The sequence below is a fragment of the Artibeus jamaicensis genome, unplaced genomic scaffold (genome assembly GCF_021234435.1).
Source record: "Artibeus jamaicensis isolate MK-2021 breed Jamaican fruit bat unplaced genomic scaffold, CSHL_Jam_final contig_64, whole genome shotgun sequence".
NCBI classification, from domain to species: domain Eukaryota; kingdom Metazoa; phylum Chordata; class Mammalia; order Chiroptera; family Phyllostomidae; genus Artibeus; species Artibeus jamaicensis.
In genome coordinates this window covers 14652074-14674596 of record NW_026521911.1, presented here as the reverse complement: position 1 = coordinate 14674596, position 22523 = coordinate 14652074, and the positions used below count along the sequence as shown (strand labels likewise).

The 22523-nt window shown below is 40.5% G+C and overlaps 1 protein-coding gene across 1 annotated transcript in view; it reads left to right on the top strand.

Annotated features, from left to right (window-relative positions):
* The window catches only part of RAB38 (RAB38, member RAS oncogene family), a 124022-nt gene extending 102270 nt beyond the window's left edge, over positions 1–21752 (top strand). The window contains exon 9 of the mRNA XM_053670872.1: positions 20898–21752. Within this exon, the coding sequence (XP_053526847.1) occupies positions 20898–21053 (156 nt within the window). The 3' untranslated portion in view covers positions 21054–21752. The remainder of the gene's footprint in view (positions 1–20897) is intronic.
* The last annotated feature ends 771 nt before the right edge of the window (positions 21753–22523 follow it).

Below are 22523 nucleotides of genomic sequence, written 5' to 3'. Positions count from 1 at the left end.
TGACTGGGAATCAAACTGCAGTTGTTTGGTTCACAGGCCTGAGCTCAATCCACTGAGCTGTACCATCCAGGGCTCCTGGTCCATTCTTGGTGCTCATTGCTAGCATCCTCATCAGTTGCTCCATTTATACTCACTCTATGATCATAGCCACCCACCTTTAAGAAGTGACATAATATATGTGAAGTCCCTGGATATGTTATGTCTGATTACACACTCACACGCACCCTCATCATCATTAACATCTGTACTATCGGTCCCCACAGTCCACCTGCTGGTCTGGGTGTCCCCATCTGTGCGTGGCCATCTGAGCAGTAGTTGGAGCAAGGATCTGTTTCTGTATCCCAGCTCTTTCCCAGGTGCTCCATCCTGCTCTTGCTGTATAGTTATTTGTCTGCGGCTGTGTTCAGAAACAGGACACCTGGAAAACACCAATGTCAACAGGAAATGACAGAGCAAGCGTTATCTGTCCACCCGTAGTGACCGGGACCAAACTCACAGAAAGAACTGCAGTATCCTTTCTCCTGGTCGCTCCACCCCGGCCCTCCTCCTGGCAGATTTCCATGGCTGTTTCCGCCCTACTTACAGTGACATTTTAGGCACACCCTCTTTTCAGAATGTTGTAAGATCAGTGGGTGTCCTAGGAATGACTTTCTTACATTAAACTCCACTCCATTTGCTTCTTTTCCCTGAAGCTGAACAGAAGAATGTTGATGTGGGTCCCACAAAGAGAAGGAGTATATCCAATAGTGTTTTCCCTTGAAAGTTAATTTTTCAGGGGGAAGAGTGGGTGTTTCACAGGGTAGCAGATATCTTTCATGTGTTTAGGCTTTCCAGCAACTGTTAAATACATTTGCTATCTTTGGGGAACTTCTAGCCACGGGAGGCTCACCTCCCCAGGAAGAACCTGTGAAGCCTTCTTCCTTTGCCTTGTCTGCAGCTAGGGCACAGGCTCATAACCTAGATTCCACCAGTCATACTGACTCAGAAGTGAGCAACCAGAGGAAGAAGGTGCAGTGCAAAATCCACTTTTCCCCAGGCAGTGTGGTGGAAGAACGGGCCTCTCCATCCTTGATAGACAGCAGAGTTTTCAGGGTCTTGTACTTGACACAGAAATGGAATCACTGCTGGCCCCAGGAACAGTTGTATTCAGGTGAGTTTCTTGGAGATTTGCAGATGACAAGACCAAGTCTCGCCCAGCGGTGGCCACAGCCATGCCCTCATCAGGCCTGTCCTGTGTGGGGTTTGAGTTTCCAGAAGCTTAGGGTGGTTGAGTCTGTTTGCCTACACTATTGAACAATGCTGCAAGCTACCCAATGGCCTTGAGTAAACTGTTTCATCACCAGCTTCTCTATTTAACAGCTGAGAAACTGGATTAGTAGACATGGTCAAAAGCATTTGAGAAAACCAACTTAAACAAATGCTTCCTCTGCTGAAGGACTTCTCAGGACTTTGATATTCAAATGTGCATTCCAAATCTCCAGTGATAACAATGGCACTGTTTCTTGCTGTTTGCTGTATGTTAGCTTTGTGCAGAGATTTTTATGTGTAGGAACTCATTTGATCCTTACCATGACCCTACAAAGTGGGCATTATTTTTATGACTATATTAAAGGAAAAAAATGGAGACTTAGGTGACTTCCCTAAAGCTGTATGAGGTTACTCCCTACTTTTTTTATTCTAACATACACTTTTGCTCCTTCATATGTTAACATTTCAAAATCAAAATATGTCTTTTGGCAGTTTGATTTCTAGAATTAAGGTCAGTTATGCACATGATGGCGTTTTGCAACCTCCTCTCAAAGAGGACTAACTGCGCAGCTGCTCCTAAAGGCTTCCGGCCACACAGAACACTCGGCAAAGCAGTAGAACAAATTTAGGACGTGCTGGCCTAGAATCTTCATGTGGAGAGAAAGTTTTCTGTGTCTTATTGAGTTTAGTGAGCTTTTATTATTATTACCATTATTTTTTAATTGCTCTGCAAGCTGAAATATGCCGCACTTAAGAAGTGGCTAGTTTTCTGGAAGCTGCTTGAAGAGAAGTATCACACATCCTTTCTATAGGCTTCTAGAAAATATGCACTTTGAAACATAGTATGTTTATACAAACTGGAAATTCATAGATAATTACACTTGGGTATGGGTAGATGGTTATTCTAATTCATGTTTAATGGATTGAATATAGAACATCATTTTTTAGAAATTCCTTTATTTTTAAGCTGGGTATTAGACCATCTCTGATTGCTCCCATTTTTCAAATGTCAAACCATGAAAAAATTTTGACAGTCACTGGTGTATTCATTACTGTAACACAATTTGTATTGAATATTGTGGTTCCGAACGATGTATATTGAGCCCTTTCTGAGTTCAAAGCCTGTTATTAGGTGCCAGTTCTTATTCCTAAAATGTTTATTGTTAAAACTCCCTTTTGGGGAATAGATATTACAGGCTTTAGGGAAATAGGTATTCCAGGCTTTAGGTGGCCATTTCTGAAGAATTAGATGAATCTTGTGATGTGTCTGCACTGACTTAACTGGCCATAGCACACTTGACCCTGTATTCTTGCCTGATCTGATTAGAGCTGGCTGAATTTAGGGACATAAAAGTAAGGACCCAAACTGAGATCTAAAATCAGCAGTTAGGAGGCATGAATTAAAGGAAATGTTTAATAGGCATGATCATTAAGAAAAACTTTTTTTATTCTTACCCGAGGACGTTTTTTCCTCACTTTTTAGAGACAGTGAAAGAGAGGGGGAGCAAGAGAGGAAGGGAGAGAGAGAAACATCAGTCAATGTGAGAGAAGCATCCACTGGTTGCCTTCCATACACACCTGGAACAGGGATAGTATGCTCCTGGACCAGGGACTGGACTCGCAACCTAGGTGTATATGCCCCGACTGCGAACTGAAGCCACAACCCTTCAGTTAAGGGGCGGTACTCCAACTGAGGGCTGCGCGTGATCATTTTATGTAATGACCACTAGTCTGTGGTACAACTGTTAGAATCATTGCTCTAACAAATTCTTCATGCCCTACATGAACAATGGAATAGTTTCTTAAAGTCCAGAGTAGCTTAAGTACAAGGGTCTTAAATTCAAGTTACTCATTTGCTTGAGAATCAGTAAAAATTAATTATAACATTTAAGTTATTATCATTAGTTAATTCATTCTTGAGAGCTTGTCTAGGTCTATGCTTATAATTTACTGAATAATATGAAGTCCAAGTGAGACTAAGGCATTGTAGGGAAATAGAAATGTTCACTCAAAGGGTATAGCCACAGCTTGATATACAGAGGGAAGGCATTTAATGTTGTTCTATTCTATCTTCTCATTATATTTATTTCTATAAAAACCTTATAAGGAAAAAGACCTATGTGCCTGTCTCTCCGTATTTCAAGGAGGAAGGATACTCCTGAGGCTCTATTCTATCTTGAGTTTAATCTGAAACAGAGATGAGCTACTTGGAAAAGTGTAGGTGATGACAGATGGAAAGAGCAGGTAGAATTCTGGTTCCTTTGGGAATGAAAACATTGTCTGGGTTTTAGCTGGGTACAGACCATGACTGAATATGGTCCCTAGTCTTCACTGGTAGACTATGTCTCCTGTTCTCAGACCAAAGAATGGTTACAACCAGATTCTGCTTCTGGGGCCAACTTTCCTCATGGATGACTAGCCATGACTTCTTTCTCAAACTTCAGATTCCTAATATTTCTCTGGATCTCTACGTGGATATCATTCTAACAATTCTCCAAACCCCACATGTCTGAAACTGACTTCATCAGCCTTTCTGCAAACCAAATCCCCTGATTTGGAGATGCCACACACACCCGGACATCCACACCAGGCAGCCTTCTAAACAGTTACTCATCCTCCACAAGACCCTTGTCCCTACTCTTAGGAATACTTGGAGGGGAATAGAGTGTGTGACGTTGGAGAACAGTTTTTTGGTGATTTTCATATGTACCCTGGTTAAAAGGCGTGGTGTTACACTTTGTTCATTAATTCACTCACTCATTCAGTCATTCATCCATCATTCATTCCTGAACTATTCCTTGAATCACTCCTGTTATTCAGGTTGTATTCAGGCCACTACCTTGCTAAGCATTGGAACACTGATGATAAAGGGTGCCATTTCTCCCCACTGAGATGTTCCCAGTCTCCTGGAAGAAAAGAGACATAAACGAATAATTATAATATAGTATGAAATTCCATAAAACTGCTGACCTCTCTGTGAGAGCACTTGAAGAAGCTATTACCTTTACCTGAGAGAAAGGCAGCTTCTTAACGTTTGATCATCTCTTTACCCCTGGTGATCTGAAATTCCACAGTCCTATGCTCCATGTGAACCTTTGTTCAGTGCCCTCTATAAACTCTTTCAGCTTATGTTCTGAGAAATATCACTTCTTTGAGAATTTTCTCCCCTTTATTTTCTTTGTTCTTTCTTTATGAAGTTCCTGGTTTAGTGCAACTTCCTGAATTAAGTCTGTGCACCTACTATACTTTTTTTCCCCTAATATTTTTAGCACTTTGTCATTTTTATTTCATTTTTTACATTTCTTTGAGTCACTTCCCAATCTGTTATTGTAATTTTCATTTCGGCAATCACAATTTTAAATTTGAAGAGCTTTTCTGTTTTGATTATTCTTTTTTCATAGCATCCTATTTTTAGTTAAGAATGTAATCACTTGTATTTGTGAAAATACTAATTCGTTTTCTAAAGTACTTTTTGTCTCTTGCATTAGATATTTTATTAGAGTTATTTTTACAGTTCATATGTAGGTTGTTCTAAACATCTGATGATCCTTGGTAGAACATTCATTTTTAGGAACTAGACCACCAAAAGCATATACTAAGCTCTATGTGTTTTAGTAGGCTTTTTGGTTAGTGGCTGTGTTGGTTATTGATCAGTGCATTTCACTTTAGGTTGGTAGTTGCTGGGGACTTCCAAATGTCAGCTATTGGAGGGTTTTTCTTCCTACAGAAATCTTTTGTCCCAGTAGTGGGGAGGATGCTAGAGTTCTGTGAGGGGGTGTGTGGTGGTTCAGCTGCCATATTGGCAGGCTTTTCATTGACACATTTTTCTGTCTCACGCCACCTACATAGGAGAATTTTTCACTGTCTCTTGATCCACAAGTTTTTTTCCCCCTTTCATTTATTCAGAGGATAAACCAGTTTTTGCTTAGGGGTATAGATGACTAGCTGCTAGTATTTTACAGGGAAGACTAGGGAAAGGCTGTGGTTGACCTTCCCCATTCTGACCTTGACCCAGTCCTCCTGATTTCAGCCACTGTCAGTACATGGGTCTTGGATTCTGTGGGAATTACTGAGCTCTCTTAGTGTCCATATCTCCCTTCACACCCCCTGCAACCATGCTGTGTACATGCTAGTAAATCCACTATTATTCTCTATTACTTTCAGATTTCTAAAAAGGTGTTGAAATCTCTTGAATACTGATGTACATTTTCTCATTACTTTCATTCTTGAGATTCTATTTTAAATACTGTTTCTTTGAAATAATTTTTTAAGTTTTGGTAAGAAACAGATAAACGTATTTTACTCAGTGTGCCACACTTAACTAGAAGGTATCCATGCCCTTTCACCCCTTGTTGATTGTCTACTTTATTTCTGACTCAATCTTAGTTCATAGTTTAATTTATTATGTTTCTTTTTAAGTAGTATTATGTTATCTTCATTTTATCATGAGGATAAGTGGAGAATAAAGACAGCAGGCTAAGAAACTTACTGAAAGTCACAACTAGTGAGTGTCAGAACTAGAGTTTTAAACCCAGGGCTGATTCATTCTGTATCTACCTGGTGCTTTCTATCTCAGCCTGTACTATAAAAAAAGAAAAAAAAAGCCACAGCTCTGTCTCTGTGCGGACCATTTTCAGAACCCTCTGCAAAGGGTTGCTTCCTTGGTTCAGGAGAGGTTTTGTTACTAAGACATGCTTGACTTCTTCCTCTCTGTATTACTTCATATTTTTCAGTATTGATTTTGTTTGTCCTTGGTTTTGTGGTCCTTTACCTTCTTTAATGTGTCTTGTTTGCCATCTTTGAAACACCCTTAGATTTGTGGGTGACAGCCCTGCTCTCCCAAGGTCTTCTATTTCATCTCTGTCTGCTTCACTGACAAGTGAGTTATTGATTCCTTGGGGAGCCTGCAGGGGTTGGGGGAAAATCAATATCCCATTAGACATAAGCCAGAAGCAGCAGCAGCAGCTCCTCAGCAGCCTGTTCACTGACCTAACATGTTGGGGCAGTGTTTAAAAACGAGGTTAGCCCGGCGTGTCCAGGGATGTTCCGAAGTGATTAGGTTGCCCTAGGAATATTTTAGAAAAAGTCAATGACAGAAAAATCAAGAGTTGTAAATCCATTTCCTCGAACTAAATGAAGTCAGGTCATCTTGTGAGTATAATTTTGCCTGTCAGAAGTTGCTCCCGAGGAAGGAAGTTCTCTGTTGAAATAACTCTTGGTCACTTTGAATTTTCCAGTGCAGGCCCAATTTCTGAGAAGCACAGAGCACGCATCTTACCTTTCATGTTTCCCAGGGTTCCCCAAACAAAGTGTGAGTGCATTGGCAATGAGGTGCCTAGCATTACCCATATAAAGTTTCTGAAACCTAGTGTGTAAACCCCACTTTTTAATACTATCTCAAGAGGTGTCTTATGGCAGTTGTCCCCAGATGAGTTCCTTTGAAAGGAAGAGTTCCTTTGGAGACAGAATTATCATCTTCTCACTCATTTGGTTATAAGTTTAAAATTTCGAGTTTCAGATTTCCGTAAAGGAGGGCAGATATGAGGAGAAAAGTCAAATTATCAAAGTCTAAAGAGGTCTAGTGTTACCACAGTAAGAGAAACCCATACTTACCCTCCAAATTATCATGTCATTATGTCTCTTCCTTCAGTGCATGGAAACACAGGAAAATTGTATTTGAATATTACTTCAAAGCCATCTTATGATCCAACTCCTTATTTTGTAGTTTGATTCATTCATTCTTCAGTAATGACTGAGCACTTCGCCTCTGCAATAGGCACTGTTTTAGAGGTATACTCCAGGACTCCACCAATTGACAAAAAGATAAAATTCCTGCTTTTTGAGTTTGCAGTGAAATGGATAAGACAGGTAACAAAATGATAAATACCTGCAATGTATAGTTAGTCAGATGAGCTAAGTGCTAAGGAGAAATTAAAGAAGGGAGAAAGTCTAGAGCTTGTATGGCATATATGGGTGGTGGGTAGGGGGCTGTTCAAAGAAAGGAGGGCAATTTCGGACATGCGACCATGGAAGGTTCACTGTGAAGGTGTTTTATTTTGTGAATTAAAGATTTGAAGGAGGAACACTATTCAGCATATAGATTCCTGTGGAGGGGAATGGTCCAGGAAGAGGATGTAGCGTGTGCAGAGGCTCTGTGCTGGGAACTGACAGTGGGGATTTAAGAGAAAAATAAAAACGAGGTCAGGGAAGTGGCAAGGTCATGTTGACTCTTTAGTGCATTGGAACCACTTCAGGTTTTGCCTGGAATAAGATGAGAAGACATTGGGTCTGATCAGAGATGTGATGCAATTTGAACAATCATGCTGGCAGTTATGTTGAATCTATGAGTTATACTGGGGGGGGGTTGGGAATATCATCTCAGACGCTATTGCACTATCTAAAAAGGAGGAACTGTGGGAAGTTATCAAACTCTACATGCATTTTTAAACATAGAGCACAGAGGATTTCCTGACAATTTGGATGAGGATAAGGAGATAATGATAGGATTTGCGAACAGCACCACAGTTTTTGACCTGCACAACTGGAATAATAGAGTCAACATTTTCTGAGGTAGGGGTTCTGGGATGTGAAGGAATCAGTGAGGAGATGTCCAAGACTCAGTTTTGTATAGAGTAGCCCTCTCCTCTCTGCAGGGAGTGTGTTTCAAGACCCCCATTGGTCGCCTGAAACTACGGTTAGCACTAAACCCTACATATCAATCTTTTTTCCTCTAATGCATACCTATGATAGTTTAATGTATAAAACAGGCATGGTAAGAGATTAACAACAATAACTAATAATAAAATAGAACAATCATAATGATGTGCTGTACTGAGAGTTATGTGATGTGGTCCATCTCTCTCACGTATCTTGTACTGTACTGATGCTCCTTGTGATGATGATGTGAGAAGATACAGTGTCTGCCCGAGGAGTTGAAACAAGGTGGATGACATAGGCATTGTGATGTGGTGTTAGGCCACTGTAAGTGTTACTAGAACACAAGCACTGTGATACCATGACAATCATCTGATAACCAAGGCAGCTACTAAGTGACTAATGGGTGGTATGGAGCACACTGTGGACACACTGAACACTGTGATGAATCACGTCCCGGCATATGGGGTGGGGACAGTATGAGATTTCATCACAATACTCAGGATGGCATGCAAATTAAAACTTATAAGTCATTTATTTCTGGAATTTTCCATTTAAAGATTTTGGACAGTGATTAATAGCAGGTCAATGCAACCATAGAAAGCAAAACCATGGATAAGTGGGGAACTACTGTGATGTTAAAATCTAGAAGACAAGTATGAGCAGATGTCAAGTAGGTAGTTGGTTGTGCTTCGGGAGTTCAGGAGAAAAGTCCAACTGCAGGTATGAAGATCAAGGGCAGATCCCTGGACACGCCCACATTCAGATGAAAAACTGAGGCCAGAGAGAGGGCTGGTGGTGGAGGGCATGGGTATTTTGACTTAGTCCAAACTTCTGATAAAAGTGAAATGAGTTCCCATCAGAGGTTCAAGCTCTATGCCACTGCCTTAGACTCTCTTCTTGTTTAATGTAATTAAATAATTAGTAGTCCTCAGCCACCATTTGAGCCAATTAAATTTACCTACTTTACTTTGGAGTCAACCCATAGCCACCCTGTCCACAGGACAGTATAGGGGCATTATACTAAAGATAAGATGCAAAAGGTGGTCTCCTGATCACTCAACCTGAAATCTTTATTACAAGAGCAAATGAAGTTAGTTTCTTGTGTTAACTCTGACATCTCTGGGTCATCTGTTAACTTGATACCACATTTTTCAAATGTTAGTCTGTCCCTCCATGATACTACTTTTGCTCTGAATAAGCCCCAATACAGTACTATCATTTTCTGCCTGTAGCAGTTTCTCTGGGCACGCCCTTGTACTTGGTTTGAGGTCCTTGACCCCATTTAGATGAGTTCAGACCACCCTTGAATTTGTTCTCAGTCCACTTCTCCTTTCCTTCTTTTGTATAAGTTGGTTATTTATTTATTTATTCATTTATTTATCATACCCTGAGGACATGTTTATATTGATTTTAGAGAGAGAGGAATAAAAAACATCAATCTGAGAGAGAAAGATCCATCAATCAGTTGCCCAGTTGCCTCCTGGACGCACCAGAATGGAGTCAAACCCACAACCTAGACATGTGCCCTAACTGGAAGTAGAACCTGCAACCTTTTGGTAAACAGGAGGACACTCCAATGAACTGAGCTGCCTGGCCAAGGCTGCATATGTTATTTTCGAGCCTGATTTTATATGAGATATTCCTATAGTCAAACTGCATTCTCTTAAATCTCTTTCCTCCCCCTTCTTTGTCCGGTTACTCATGCTTTTATAGTTAGCATTTCTTTATCTGAGCTTCCTGTCCTGATTTTTCTCCTGATTCAGTCTCACAGATTTTTTTCCATCTGTGAGAAAAACCTACACAGTTTTCCATTCATTCTTATATATTTCTATCTTACAGTTCATGAAATATTTATAGATATGCTGTTTCCTTCTTGTTGTCTGGGCTTGAGAGCTAAGAAAAAGATGTTAGGATTTTATAAACTATTCATGGTTCAAAATTAATCACTCTTATGGTTTTTGTTTCATACCTTAGAATGTGGCTATTAACATACTAAATATTCCTTATAAATAGCTTAGAAAATAACCAGAATTATAAAATTGGTTTACATGATCTATAATCAAGTCACAAGTTGATTCACTAATACTTTTGCCTATTTTCTTTTAATTAGAAATAGGTATATATTTTTAAAAAACTTCATCCTATCCCGTATATCATTAAAGTATCAACCCATAGAACTAGCTAATTAGCTATACACATGTATAGCTGTATATACATGATTCCAGGAGAATCATGTAGAGAAGTAAAAGGTACCCATGGTAAGCAAGGAAAGCTAAGTTGTCTTCTAAATAATATTTGATAATGCAAGAAAACATGCAGTTCATCTTAAAGGTTCTCAGGAACAAAGTTAAGATCTTTAAAGTTTACATTTGAAGCAAAAACACCTTTTATCTGGCAAAGTTGCTGTCCTTTTGAATCTATTTAATTAGGTGGACTTCTGTAAAAACAACCAGAAAATAAGAACTGAGGTTAAGTCTTAAGCTTCAAGAAACCTCTATTATTTCTTTTATTTTTCCAGAAAAACTTATTAAGCAACTACTTCATGCCTTTCTGAAGAGGTGCTTTGTTTTTTTCCGATGTGAATGAATCAAAAGTATAACACTTTTTTTTATTGTTGTTCAATTACAGCTGTCCCACCCGGTTCCAATTTGCTCTCCCCTGCCCGCCACCCCTACCCACAGTCAATCTCCACCCTGTTTTCTGTGCCCATGGGTTCTCTATACATGTTCCTTGACTTGCCCCTTTCCTTCTCCTTGAAGAGGTGCTTTCTTTCACGTCATTTTGATTCTACTTTTCTCTTCTTGCATGTTGAATAATAGAGCCTCAACTGTCCACTTATTCTGCATATGTTAAAGTTATCAGCTGCCGCTAAATATGTCTGTTTACAATGCACAGCTTTATAAAAATATTTTTCTATTTTTTAAATCATAAATTGTTTATGTCCATCTAAAATATGAATATATCTACATTAGTGTAGATGATTACAAATGTTCATGAAGTGATATAGGAAATACAACTGAGGGTTTCTTGATTTTGGAATGATTCTTCCACGGCCAGTTTTGTATTCCTACCCCCCATCATTCCCTTTCAGCTCCCCTCCACAGGTTGTCCAAATGGAAGTTACCATCTCCCACATACTCTGTCTCTCAAGTTACAGTGATTGGCCAATAGTGCCCACATAGACTAAGTGGGGTCCCTCCTGGTACCATTCTCCCCTGGACTCAGAGTTGCTTTAGTCTCCAGCAGGAACATGTGACTGAAGCCAGACTCATTAGTATCCTTCCCCAGGATTTCCCAACCCAGTTTGGGGGTAGGATGCCTTTTCAAAGGGTGGCAAAGCTATGAGAATATAAGTCCAGATGCTGTTGGGAGCTATCTCCCTCTCTCTATGAAAAAAGTTGCTGGACAGACAGCTAAATGGAAGCTGACCTGATGATGTTTCAGAGTTTAATTTTATTTCCTAAGGTTCTTGGAATGGCCCACATCCTTTAGCCATTCCAGCACTCCTGGGAACTACCCTCCAGATGACCTAGGCAGTTCAGTGGGTTTCTGATTTTTGCAACCCACAACTTCTGACCAATCATGTTGATAGAGTGAACTTGAAGAAGTAAATGATTGCCTAAATAAACATCCTATAATGAAACTCTCGGTGTGAGAAATCATTCCCATTAAGGGAGCATTATTCTTAGGACTCCCACACATTTAACTGCATTAGTCAAGGGCTGGAGATAGTCTCAAGAGTCACCTTTAAGCCTGTTTGGAAAAAAAAAAAGCGGAATATAAATTCCTTTCACAGCTGGTGAAACTGATGCCAGAGAGAAGACCTGATCAGTTTATGGTGACTAAGCTAGTGGGTGGGAATACTTGGGCTAAAATCCACATCCATTCATGCTCTGTCTAAAGTTGTCCTGAGGTTAAAGAAACTTCAGTATAATAGATTTTAACACACAACATCTCACAGTATTTTTTGTTTGAATTTTAGTTGGTATTGGTCCATTTTTCTTTCCCTTTCATAGGCCAGTTCATTCATAAATGACTTGAGCATGTACGTGCCAACAGGCCCTGTGTGAGATGCTGGCAACACCCCTAGTACGTAAAAGTGCCACTTCTGCTCTCAAGGAGTTTACTCTCTGGTGAGAGGGCACATTTCTAAAAGTCTTTGCAATCGTGTTTGATAGCAGCTCATATAGGAGACTGCTGTGAAAGCACCTGAGAGTTACCCAACCCAAACGAGCTCCCGATGGAGGTGGGCATTGGCCAGAGGAGGCGCATCAGGGCAATAGTGTCCACACTTCGTCATCACCGGTCAGGCACATTTCCCCGACTTGGTTATTAGCATTATCTCTCTCTGCTCTGTCGCAATCGTGTGAAAAGAAACACATGAATTTCTTTGGGGGCTAGGCTCAGAGAAATGGAGAAAGGTAAACTTGGGGGTAGCACCACCTAGGAAAGAGTGAAAAAACACAAGTATAATGGAGAAGCACTCCATAAATGTCTCTATTCCCCATGGCTGACCCGCCATCCACAAACATGCCCGTGTGTACCACCTCAGCCCCTCATCAGTAATGTTAATGCAATGTTCTTTTGTTTCCCAAGCATTATACTTTCTTTTCAGGGCCTATTATATGCTGAGACTGTTGCTGAGTTCTTTCACGTATCTCATCTCATTTTATGCACATCCTCAACAACTTTATAAAGTTGGCATTGTTTTTGTCACAGATCATAGGTAAAGAAACCAAGGTTGGGAGAGAGGTTATGGTGACTTCCCTGAGGTCACACAACCAGCAGTTGGCAGAGCCAAGATAGTTCTTAGTCCTTCTACTGCACTTTTCCTCTTAAATGATCAAATGCACAAATAATAAAAATTCAAGATGACCAGAAGATTCGGAAACTGAGAAGTATACTTGAGTTACATCTCAAAGTTCAAAGCAGAATAAAATGAAATCCTTTTGAATCAGTTAGATGTAAGTAGCTAAATATTTCCGAATGAGGAGGGTACTTGAATTGTCAGGGAAATCACTTCATAAATTACATATTTGTCTAACCACTCTGCTGTACACCCGAAACTAATATAAAATAATATTGATGTGAACTGTAATTAAAAAAATATTTTTAAATAAAACCTTTAAAATTAAAAAAGTAATTAAAAAAAACCCAGATGAGATATGTTTGCTCTGGACAGACAGGGGATCTACAGATAAAGAGGGTGTGAGAGTAACCTAAGCAAAGCACCTTGAGGAATGGCCTGTGGTTTAGTTCAGCGGGGAGCCAGCCAAGTTAGGGAAGCCAGTGGGGATGAGACAGGAAAACAAAGTTGGGGCCATATTGGTTGGCCCTCAGTTTTTAGTGGTCCAGACTGATTCTGAGCAGGCAATGGAAGCCAACAAAGTCTTTTTGAACTGGAAATTGGGGATGAGGTAAGACTGTGGTTACACTTAAATTAGAGTAGTCAGGACACAGCCTAGAAGGCATATATGAGATAATTGCCGTGGCAAGAAATTGGAGCCATGTGGTTAGAGACTGTGCAAGACCTGACCTAGGATGAACTGTCACAGTGACGGAGAGAAGGGGAAACGTCACCATCATTAAGTCTAAGCAGAAGCCAGGAGAGGTGTGGACTAACAAGATCACCACCGAAGACCTGACTCTAAAACATGTTAAAGCAAAGATTGTACAGACTGACAGGTGGTGCCTGGTCCACAGAGAGTGCTCAATGATTATTTGCTGAAAAATGGATTGTTTCATTTAGTTACATGATATTTCATTATTTCATGATAAGAACTTCAAATTGATGCATCACCTTTTTTTTTGCTATTAAAAGTTTGTAGAATTATAAAAAAGGGGAGGATGGTGTTTTATTCCACAACAGGAAGAAGTAAATTATGCAGCACAAGCTAAGTGAAGTTGCTCAGGCTAAGAATGACTCCTCATCTGGCTGTGGTGTAGGCATCAGGGATTTGGCAGGGAGAGGTAGACTTAGGTTCTAGGGTTGAGGCCAGAGATCTGGTAGTTAGCTAGCATCATGACATTCCAAATTCAAAAAGGTGATATAAACATGGATTTGTTTAATCTTAACACATCCACTTTCACACATAGTTCTTGTTCCTGTATGTTTTCACCCAAGCACTGTTTTTTAACAATGGTGGCAGAGCTTGATTTGTGCTGTCTGGTAAGTGCCAGGTAGGTAGGAAGTGCCAAGAAGCATTGAAGATACAGTTCATAGTGCTGAGACAAGACTACTCAGAAGAAATAATATTTCTGGAAACAGAAGTGTGCAAGCAGGGCCAGCAGCAAGAACTAAGAGAGGTAGCCTGCGTGATGGCAGACTAGTCACTTTCCTACTCTCTTGCCTTAGTTTGCTGATATGTCAGAGAGAGCAGTTAGAATTAGTGATATGTAATTTCCCTCCCTATTTTATATTGACAGGTTCTGTGTAAGCTGGTGGATGTTTCTTGGCTGAAGTAGGGTCCTAGAGGCTGCTAGTGTGAGGGCGTGGAGATAAAGGAAGAGAGCTATAAGACAGAAGGCCTTGGCGTTATAGAAAAGAGGGGAGAGGATTTGCAATGGACTTTGACATCTAGTGCATAAAGGGCAAGGCCTGAAGCAGGACTGTGGTGAGGATGGGGGAGGCATTGTCAAAGGGACACAATCTTTCGAGCTGATTTTATTTGTGAACATTTCTCGTCTTTCCCCACATCTCCATGCTGACATTGTGACTCTGCTCTGTGTTGAAATCAGTGACAGTATGGCTCCTTCCCAGTGCATGTTACATAGACTAAAGCCTGGGAACTTTCAGACAGTAGGGAATCATTAGGACCTGGTTTGTATGAATCATACTCCTCACTTCTTCCTCATGTGGAGAAAGTGTAGCATGTGCAAAACCATGTGCTTCAGGTTCAGGCCGACTTTCGCTTGGGCATTAACAAATTGCTGGCCATAGACTCTAAGAAGTCAGCAAGGAGAAAGAAAAAAAAAAGTATGGAAGCTTTGGGGATTGAAGTTGCAAGTCAGATTCTGCTCCTTACTGAGACCCTCTGTATGTCATTTAACCTCTCTGAACTTCACTTTTCTCATCTGTAAAATGAGGGCAGCATCTCTCACCTCAGCTTTATTGTGAAGATTAAATGAAATGCCACCCTCTGGGAACAATTTCTGAGATTTAGGGCTCAGTTTGGAGGAGCCTCAATAGAAACTCATGATTACAGAGGGAGGGAGCAGTTACCCAAGGGAAATGGGGAGTGATATTAAGCATTGGAGGGAAGTGCTAAGCAGACAAAAACACAGGTGTCCACAATACTCACCCCATGTTAGATATGAACTAAAGTAAATGAAAACTAGCAAAACATTGGGTACTTCTGTGCTCAACACACGACTGCTGAATTTTAGAGTAAGGATTAAAAAAACCCTGTTCTGTGTAAGACTTCTTACAGTGGTGTTATCCAGCGGGCCATCTGCTCCTATAAAAATTGCACAGGGCTGAAGAATTTAGTGCCCTAACCTCAGAGCCTATGGTACACTTGGTGTTTTGTCTGAGGCTGATGTATTTGGAAAGATTAAGGGAGGACGAATTCTGTGCCAGCTTCTAACTAGGCAGATGTGAAGGCTTTCTGCTGGAATATTTTTGCTCTCTGGTGCCAGGGGTCAGAGATTAAATAATTTGACACAAGACAGATGTTCTAAAGAACTAATTAAAAAACTGACAATTACCCAAGACCTCAGATAGTTAGATTTATATGCCTTGATCTACAGGAAGATCAGAATCGGTGCAGCTTAAAATCACTGTATTCAGTATTTCCAGAAAGTTCACTATTGAACTAAAAATGAGTGCCTTTAAAGATAAGCTTAATTATGCAAGTGTGTCTAGAACCTGGCTGAACATTTTAAGAAAGGGAACATCTTTTTAAAAAATACCCATGCTGCGCCCATTCCAGATAAACTATAACAATGTCATGGAGGAAAGCCCTGGTAACCATTTTTTAACTCTCCAACCGAGCTGAATATGCAGCCAGGATTGAAACCTACTGATTCATAAATAAAATTTATTTTAATAGCTGTTTTAGTCCTAGGAGACACTGTAAGTTATGTGGGAGCCAGATAGGAAGTGGAATTAGGCCAAGTTTGTTAGAATGACAGATTGACCAAGATTTTCTTCCGCTCTGGGTAAATGACATAATTTTGTTAAAGGTTAAAGTCTCTCCTCTCCTTTAAAAAATGGCTGTTCACTCTTTAGCACATTTTTGTGACAGTTGAATGTGAGCGCAGTTTTGTAAGCAAAGCACCTGCTATATGCACAGCATAGACACTCAATAATAACTGGTGGTTCCCAGTATCTGTGTTTATTAAAATTCCTATTGAGCATTTCAAAGCCTGTTTCTCTGGCATCCTTATTGACATAAGTGAAAAGATTCTAAGCAGAGGCACAAAGATGAGCACACATCCACCTTCTGCTCAATAGACCATCTAGTCGCAGTGCAAGCATGTGAAAATAAATCACAGTCAGCTTCAGTCTAAGTGAACCTCTCCTGGAATTCATCGAGTATGTGAATTTCAGTTTTAGCAAAAAATGCTTCTGAAGATGTTAATACTTTCTACAATAAATACAAATAAAAATTCCCAGGTAGTATTTTGCACTTAAGTCATCATCAGTTCTATTCTTTCACAATTACTGAGAAAGTAAGCACTTGGCTGTGTCTGCTTGGGTGCCAAGCAGCTCAGTCAATAATACAAGATCTGTTTAAAAGGTATCCAGCCATGTAATAGGAAAAATAGAGACATTTATTGAAGGAAATACAAGATATAAGAAACATTGTATATAGGACAATGACACCTCAGTCTTCTTCAAAATAGGCACCTTGGGACCTCATACAATTCTCCCAATTGCTATTGGCTACCCCATCAGATTTTCCTGAATCTCATTGATGGTCTGAAATCTCTTCCCTTTCAAAGGTGGTTTTAGTTTTTGGGAAAGCCAGAAGTCAAAGGGCATCAAATCTAGGCTGTAGGGGATATTAATCACCTGGGTGATTTGATGTTTTGCCAAAAATCTCTGCATGAGACATGATTCGTGAGTAGGCACGTTGATGTGAAGAAGCTGCCAATCACCAGTTGCCCATAGCCGCAGCCTTCTGAATCATCTGAATAGTTTCCGTGGAGGAATGTACAAGCTTAATGCAAAATTTGATGCAGATTCATTGCTCTACTCACTCAGTCATTTTGAATGCAATGATCACATGGTACGCATGCTCACTCAGCAGTGTCTACCTCCCCTACTGACTAGTACAGTGAAGTTGTCCTTCACACATGTGCATTCCAGTCCACTCTTCTTGGCCACCAGGTTACATCGATGTCACATAAATTGTTCTTGTTATATTAACAGTGGCTGAACTTTTTTCAGGACAAACCTCATTGGTATAATTGCCCAGAAGGTCTGAACCCGTGGTCCTGTCAGGCAGGGTTTGGTGAACCGTGCTGGCCTTGGACAGATGGGAGTGAGAAGATTGGTCAGACTGCTGTTCCCTCTCCTCGTCTAGGCCCTTGGCTGTGAATTCAGTGGTGTATTGAAGAACCAGCAATAGAAACCAGCTTTGCCTGAGGCCCTGACTACACACCCCTATTTGTTTATGTTGGAAACATGTGCCCTGCCCATGCTGTTCCTTTACGTATTTGGAGAAATATTTTTGGAGGAGTTGGGACAGGGTCTGGCTCAAAGCATGTGCTTTAAACTCTAAACACATTGCTTTTTGTAGGAAGCATATGGTAAATATTGGTGTTTACTCTTCTCGCTGGGTTCACACCTGGTCCTACCACTTCCTATTGTGTGTCTTGGGTCCAGCCACTTACTCCTTCAAAAATCTAAGTGTCCTCAGCTGCAAAGTGAGAGAATAGAATATATAACATTATCATGTTCTTCTGATAATTAAAGGAGAAGCATATGTAGATAACATTTATTGAAAATGTACTCTATGCCCTTATCTAAGTATTTCTCTAAGTATTTCACATATGCTAAGTATTAACATTAACGTACTGTCACCTACAAAGTAGATCTTTTAATTACCTTTTCATATATGAGGAAACCGAGGCAGGAATGGTAAAGGAATTTTTCCAAGGTCATAGAACCAGAAAGTAGGGGTGCTGAGATCGGAGTCTGTCTTCAGGCCTGTGCCCTAAGCACTACTATATACTGTGCTTTTTTTGTAGATGATATGTGTTAAGTATAGTGGTATATGATGGGTTGGTTCTTCTTTCTGACTTCTCTTGAAATCTCTAATCTGAAAGAGGTTTTTCATACCAATCAGCACCATGGTACACATCATAGGTATTTACTAAATACTTCCTGATGGGTTAAGTGATAAGACCGAGTGCTAAGCATCTGTATAGTTTTGTTTAGCAATGGATATTTATTCTATTGTATTTATTGACACATCACCTGCAAAACAACCTCAGTGACTCTACCTGGCTAACTGAGCATTCAAGCTTCTACGGTGATCTGGCTCAGATGCCACTTCCAACCTTATTGTGTCCTTGCTATTTTACATAAACCTTGCTCATGAGTAAGCTCAGTTAAGGACAGGACTTATTTTATGTGTTTATCTTTATATGTCTAGTACTCAGCGGGAATCTAAATAACATTGGTTGAATGAATGAACGTGGCTCAGTCACCATGAACTGCCACTTTGTTCGTATGTGTGGTCTAAAAGAAGGCACTGCCGCTCCTGGGCTCGGAGGGGACTAGACACAGTCCCCTGTCCTGTTCTTGGCACCAACTAGCCTTTTCTCAGTGTGTTAAACTTCACTAACAGTTTCATCAGTTTCATCTTAGGTTTTACTAAAATGATCTGGCTAGGTTGCCACTAGTTGGACTTAGGTTTTAGTTGCTTTTCTCATAATGATGATGGATTTTTATTGATTTGTCCACATCAGCCTTTCACTATCCTCATTATTAGATTTTGCCACTTTGCATATGAATAAGAGAAAACCCCATTTAACTGACATGTTACTATAGGAGGGGGTTTAAAATATGATCACCTAATCTAACTTACATTGTATATGAAGGAAGGCCCATTTTAATGGTTAAAACTAGATTTTCCTGTCATTGAAGCATGTTTTTCTTCTAAAGTATGAAGGAGAAAGGAACTAAGATTTATTTAGCATCTATTGGGCTTAGTGCTGTGGTAAAAACTTTTATTTGTTCTTGTACTTGATCTTCAAAATAATCTTGAAAAGGAGTATAGCTTAATATAAACCAGGCTTTGATGACAGAAAGACTGGGTGCGAGTTCTGGCCCTCCAACCCGCCCACTGTGTAATCTTGGGGGGAGTCTCTCAATCTCTCTAAACTTCAGTTTTATTCTGTGCAAACAGACATGATATGATGGTATCCCATGTTTAGCATTTAGGAAGGGATTTCGTGGCTTCCTTCCCTAACACACAAGGAATATTCAAATGAGAACCAAAGTATTGTTTTAGTAATGGCTCGGCAAGCACCCCATAACCACCCAAATGTGGGCCTTATTTAGGGAGATCTGCTGGCCCAGAAAGCCAAGGCCTGGAAAGCTGGGTAAGGCTACATATACATTCCCACTTCCCTTGAATCTGAGACATTAGAGGACCTGAACCTGTCTTCCAATTGGTCACATGAACAAGTGGCTGGACTCAAAAGCCAAGCGTTGAGCTGGGTGTGTCCTTCCTTACCTTGGTCAGTTTACTGCCCAGGAGCATGTAGTTCAAGTGTGACCCCGGGAACAACCTCAGCAAGAGGAGGAGTGGCAGGAGGCATGCCAAGCATGGGCAGTGACTGGAAGGCATAGTCACCTGCACAGCAGAGAAGAGGGCAGAAGAGGCTATTCTTCATGGACTAGCTTCCACAGCACAAGGCAAATACTTGAGCTGAAGGTAGGTAAGGCCCTTCCCACCCCCACCCCAACAACAACAATAACAAAATCAATAAGAACAGAAAACAAATCTTGGAATTAAAAAAGACTATGTATGTAAAGTACATATACCATTCACACTGTGAAAGCTGTGATCACTACACCCTGTGAAGGGGAGACATTTCTTATAAGTATTGTCGTCAAGATGATTGTACAGGTGAGGAAAGGGGAGGCCTAGAGACATGAACTTGGTCTTGTACACAGACCAAATAGAACAACATCGCAAACAAGAACAAAAGCAACCTGAACTTTACCTTGTTTTGGATTCAGTGACCCGCAGAAGCATCTTTATTATGACTCTGTAAATGGGAGGAAACAACCAGGCTATTGGCTGGGACTTGAAAAGTTACCTGAAGTTTCCACAGCAGGTGAACTCAGGGTTGAGCTTGAAATATAGGGAACATGCTAACGACTATTTTCATCTAATTCCACTGGGCATTAACCATAAATACCATGTGGAAACCATCACTACCTCTTACATTTTCCATGTGATACAACTTTATGCCATGATCTCAAAATATATCGATAACTAAGACATGCAAACAAAAAATAGGAATAAGTAGCTACACTTGCAATTGGACAGCAAGGTTTTGTAGTAAAACATTGTGACGAGCAAGTCCTTATCTCTTTACATTGAATTTGAGGAAACACATCAGAGAAGTTCTACAAATTGTGATAAAAACAGTCAAATTTGACTTTAGTGAAGATCAAAATTTTGTGTTTAGTACACAGTATTTTACAATATTATAGTGTAAGAGTAGGTGAAAAATAAGAAAATTGCCCTCTTAACTTAAATTGAACCTATTAAATGAGCCTACAAAACACTGTTCCTACTATGTGACAAAACAAAATAAATAGTTTTACTTTTGTGAAGGGCTAAAAAAGAAAAGTTCTTTAAAAGAATATATAAAAGTGAGGGGACTAGAAGGATTCATGAGAAGTGAGGGTCCAGGAAGGGATATTTAAATGAATTGCCCCAAATGTTGCCCTTCTGTCCCTTAAAGGTCTCTGCTCCAACATCATTCGGAATATTGAATAAGAATTTGTTTCCCTCTTCCTTTAGGAAAACATCAACATTGATGAAGCTTCCAGGTGCCTGGTGAAGCATATCCTGGCCAATGAGTGTGACCTGCTGGAGTCCATCGAGCCGGACGTGGTGAAGCCCCATCTCACACCTCCCAGGGCTGTCAGCTGCTCCGGCTGTGCCAAATCCTACTAGGCTTCCTGGCTGGCCTAGGATGGAAATAATCCCATCATCTCATGTATTATCTCGTTTGTTACCGTGTTGGGTAAATGCGATAGGGACACACCCACGTGGCAAGCCAAAGATCTATGCCTGTATCTTTCCTACACGACAAGAATAGCAAATGTTCTTTTTATGTGTTATTTTGCCAGCGTCAGCACAGTGTTTACAACCTTTGAAAATATTTAGTCTGTTAAAAAAATTCCATCCTGTAGCTAACCACAAATCTGCAGGACTGGAGTGGGTCCTGTTACTTGCCTCTTTGAATCAGCCGAGGCCTCAGGTTTTAAGAGAGAAAGGAGAAGGGAGCAGACTGGCTGGCAAGCCCTGGCTTTTGCTTTGCCCCTGGGGTCTAACCAGATTGCAGCACCTTCTCCGCTTCTCCAACAGGGCTCTGAGCGGAAACGGTGTTTTCTCCAGAGATGACCTCCATTCCAAACACTCCTGAGTTACCCCTGACTTAGCTCTTCAGAGTCATGTACACAGGCCTTCTGTGCTTTTGTTGCTTCTGCTGTCACTTGCCACGCACTGAATGTTGGTCTAACCAAAAAACGTAGGAGAAGATCTGCCCCCTAGACATGCCTTTTTGCCAGCTCTGACTCATGCTGTGGGACTCTGTATGTGTAATATACATTGTATATATTTTCACAAGTGAAAAATAAAACATTAACAGATGCTGTTTCCTTGTTTCTGAAAGCGCTTCCAGTTTCTTAGTGTTGGGGACTTTTTCTTTCGCTGCATATCCATGGTTCTCAAGACTCATTTCTAAAATTCTCTTTCAAAAAAAAGATGGGAAATGTGCATTTAAGGGAACCGCTGGGCACTATTAAAACTGAGACAAGTCTATTCCATCTGTACCTACTGTTCATATTGACATTTAGGCCAAGAAAGTAGGTAGTGTATACAAATCTTTTTGGCTGAGCAGATAAATAGATCCTCATATATTCTGATCAAGAAAGGTGCCAGGCCAGTCAACCTACAAAAAACCAGATAAAATGTACATGGTGACATCTTGCTTTACATATGGCTGTGGTGCTGATGTAGTACAGATAGCTACTCCTTTTTAATGGCATTATTTTCCGGTGATGTTCGTAATATACTCATAGGAGCTCTGTCTTTTGTAACAGATGTTTTGATGTCTCCTGTCCATATTATTTTGGGATTCACTGTTTCCACAAGCACCAACCGCACAGATTCCTATTATAAGCCATGGTGAGCCTTTCCCTGAGGGCATTTTCTGATTTGTGGAGCACTTGACACTTAAGGCTGGCAGAGCAGAAGTGTCAGGGAGTTCATGTCTCTAGAAGCAGCCCTCAGCTGGTGGTAGCAAGAGTTGGGGGATGATTCCCCTGGGTCCTTTGCCCCCCAGGAAGGACAATTCTTCAGCAGGTGCTGTGCAATGTCTCAGAACTTCCCAGTGGTATTAAGTCCCTGGTTCCCACTGGG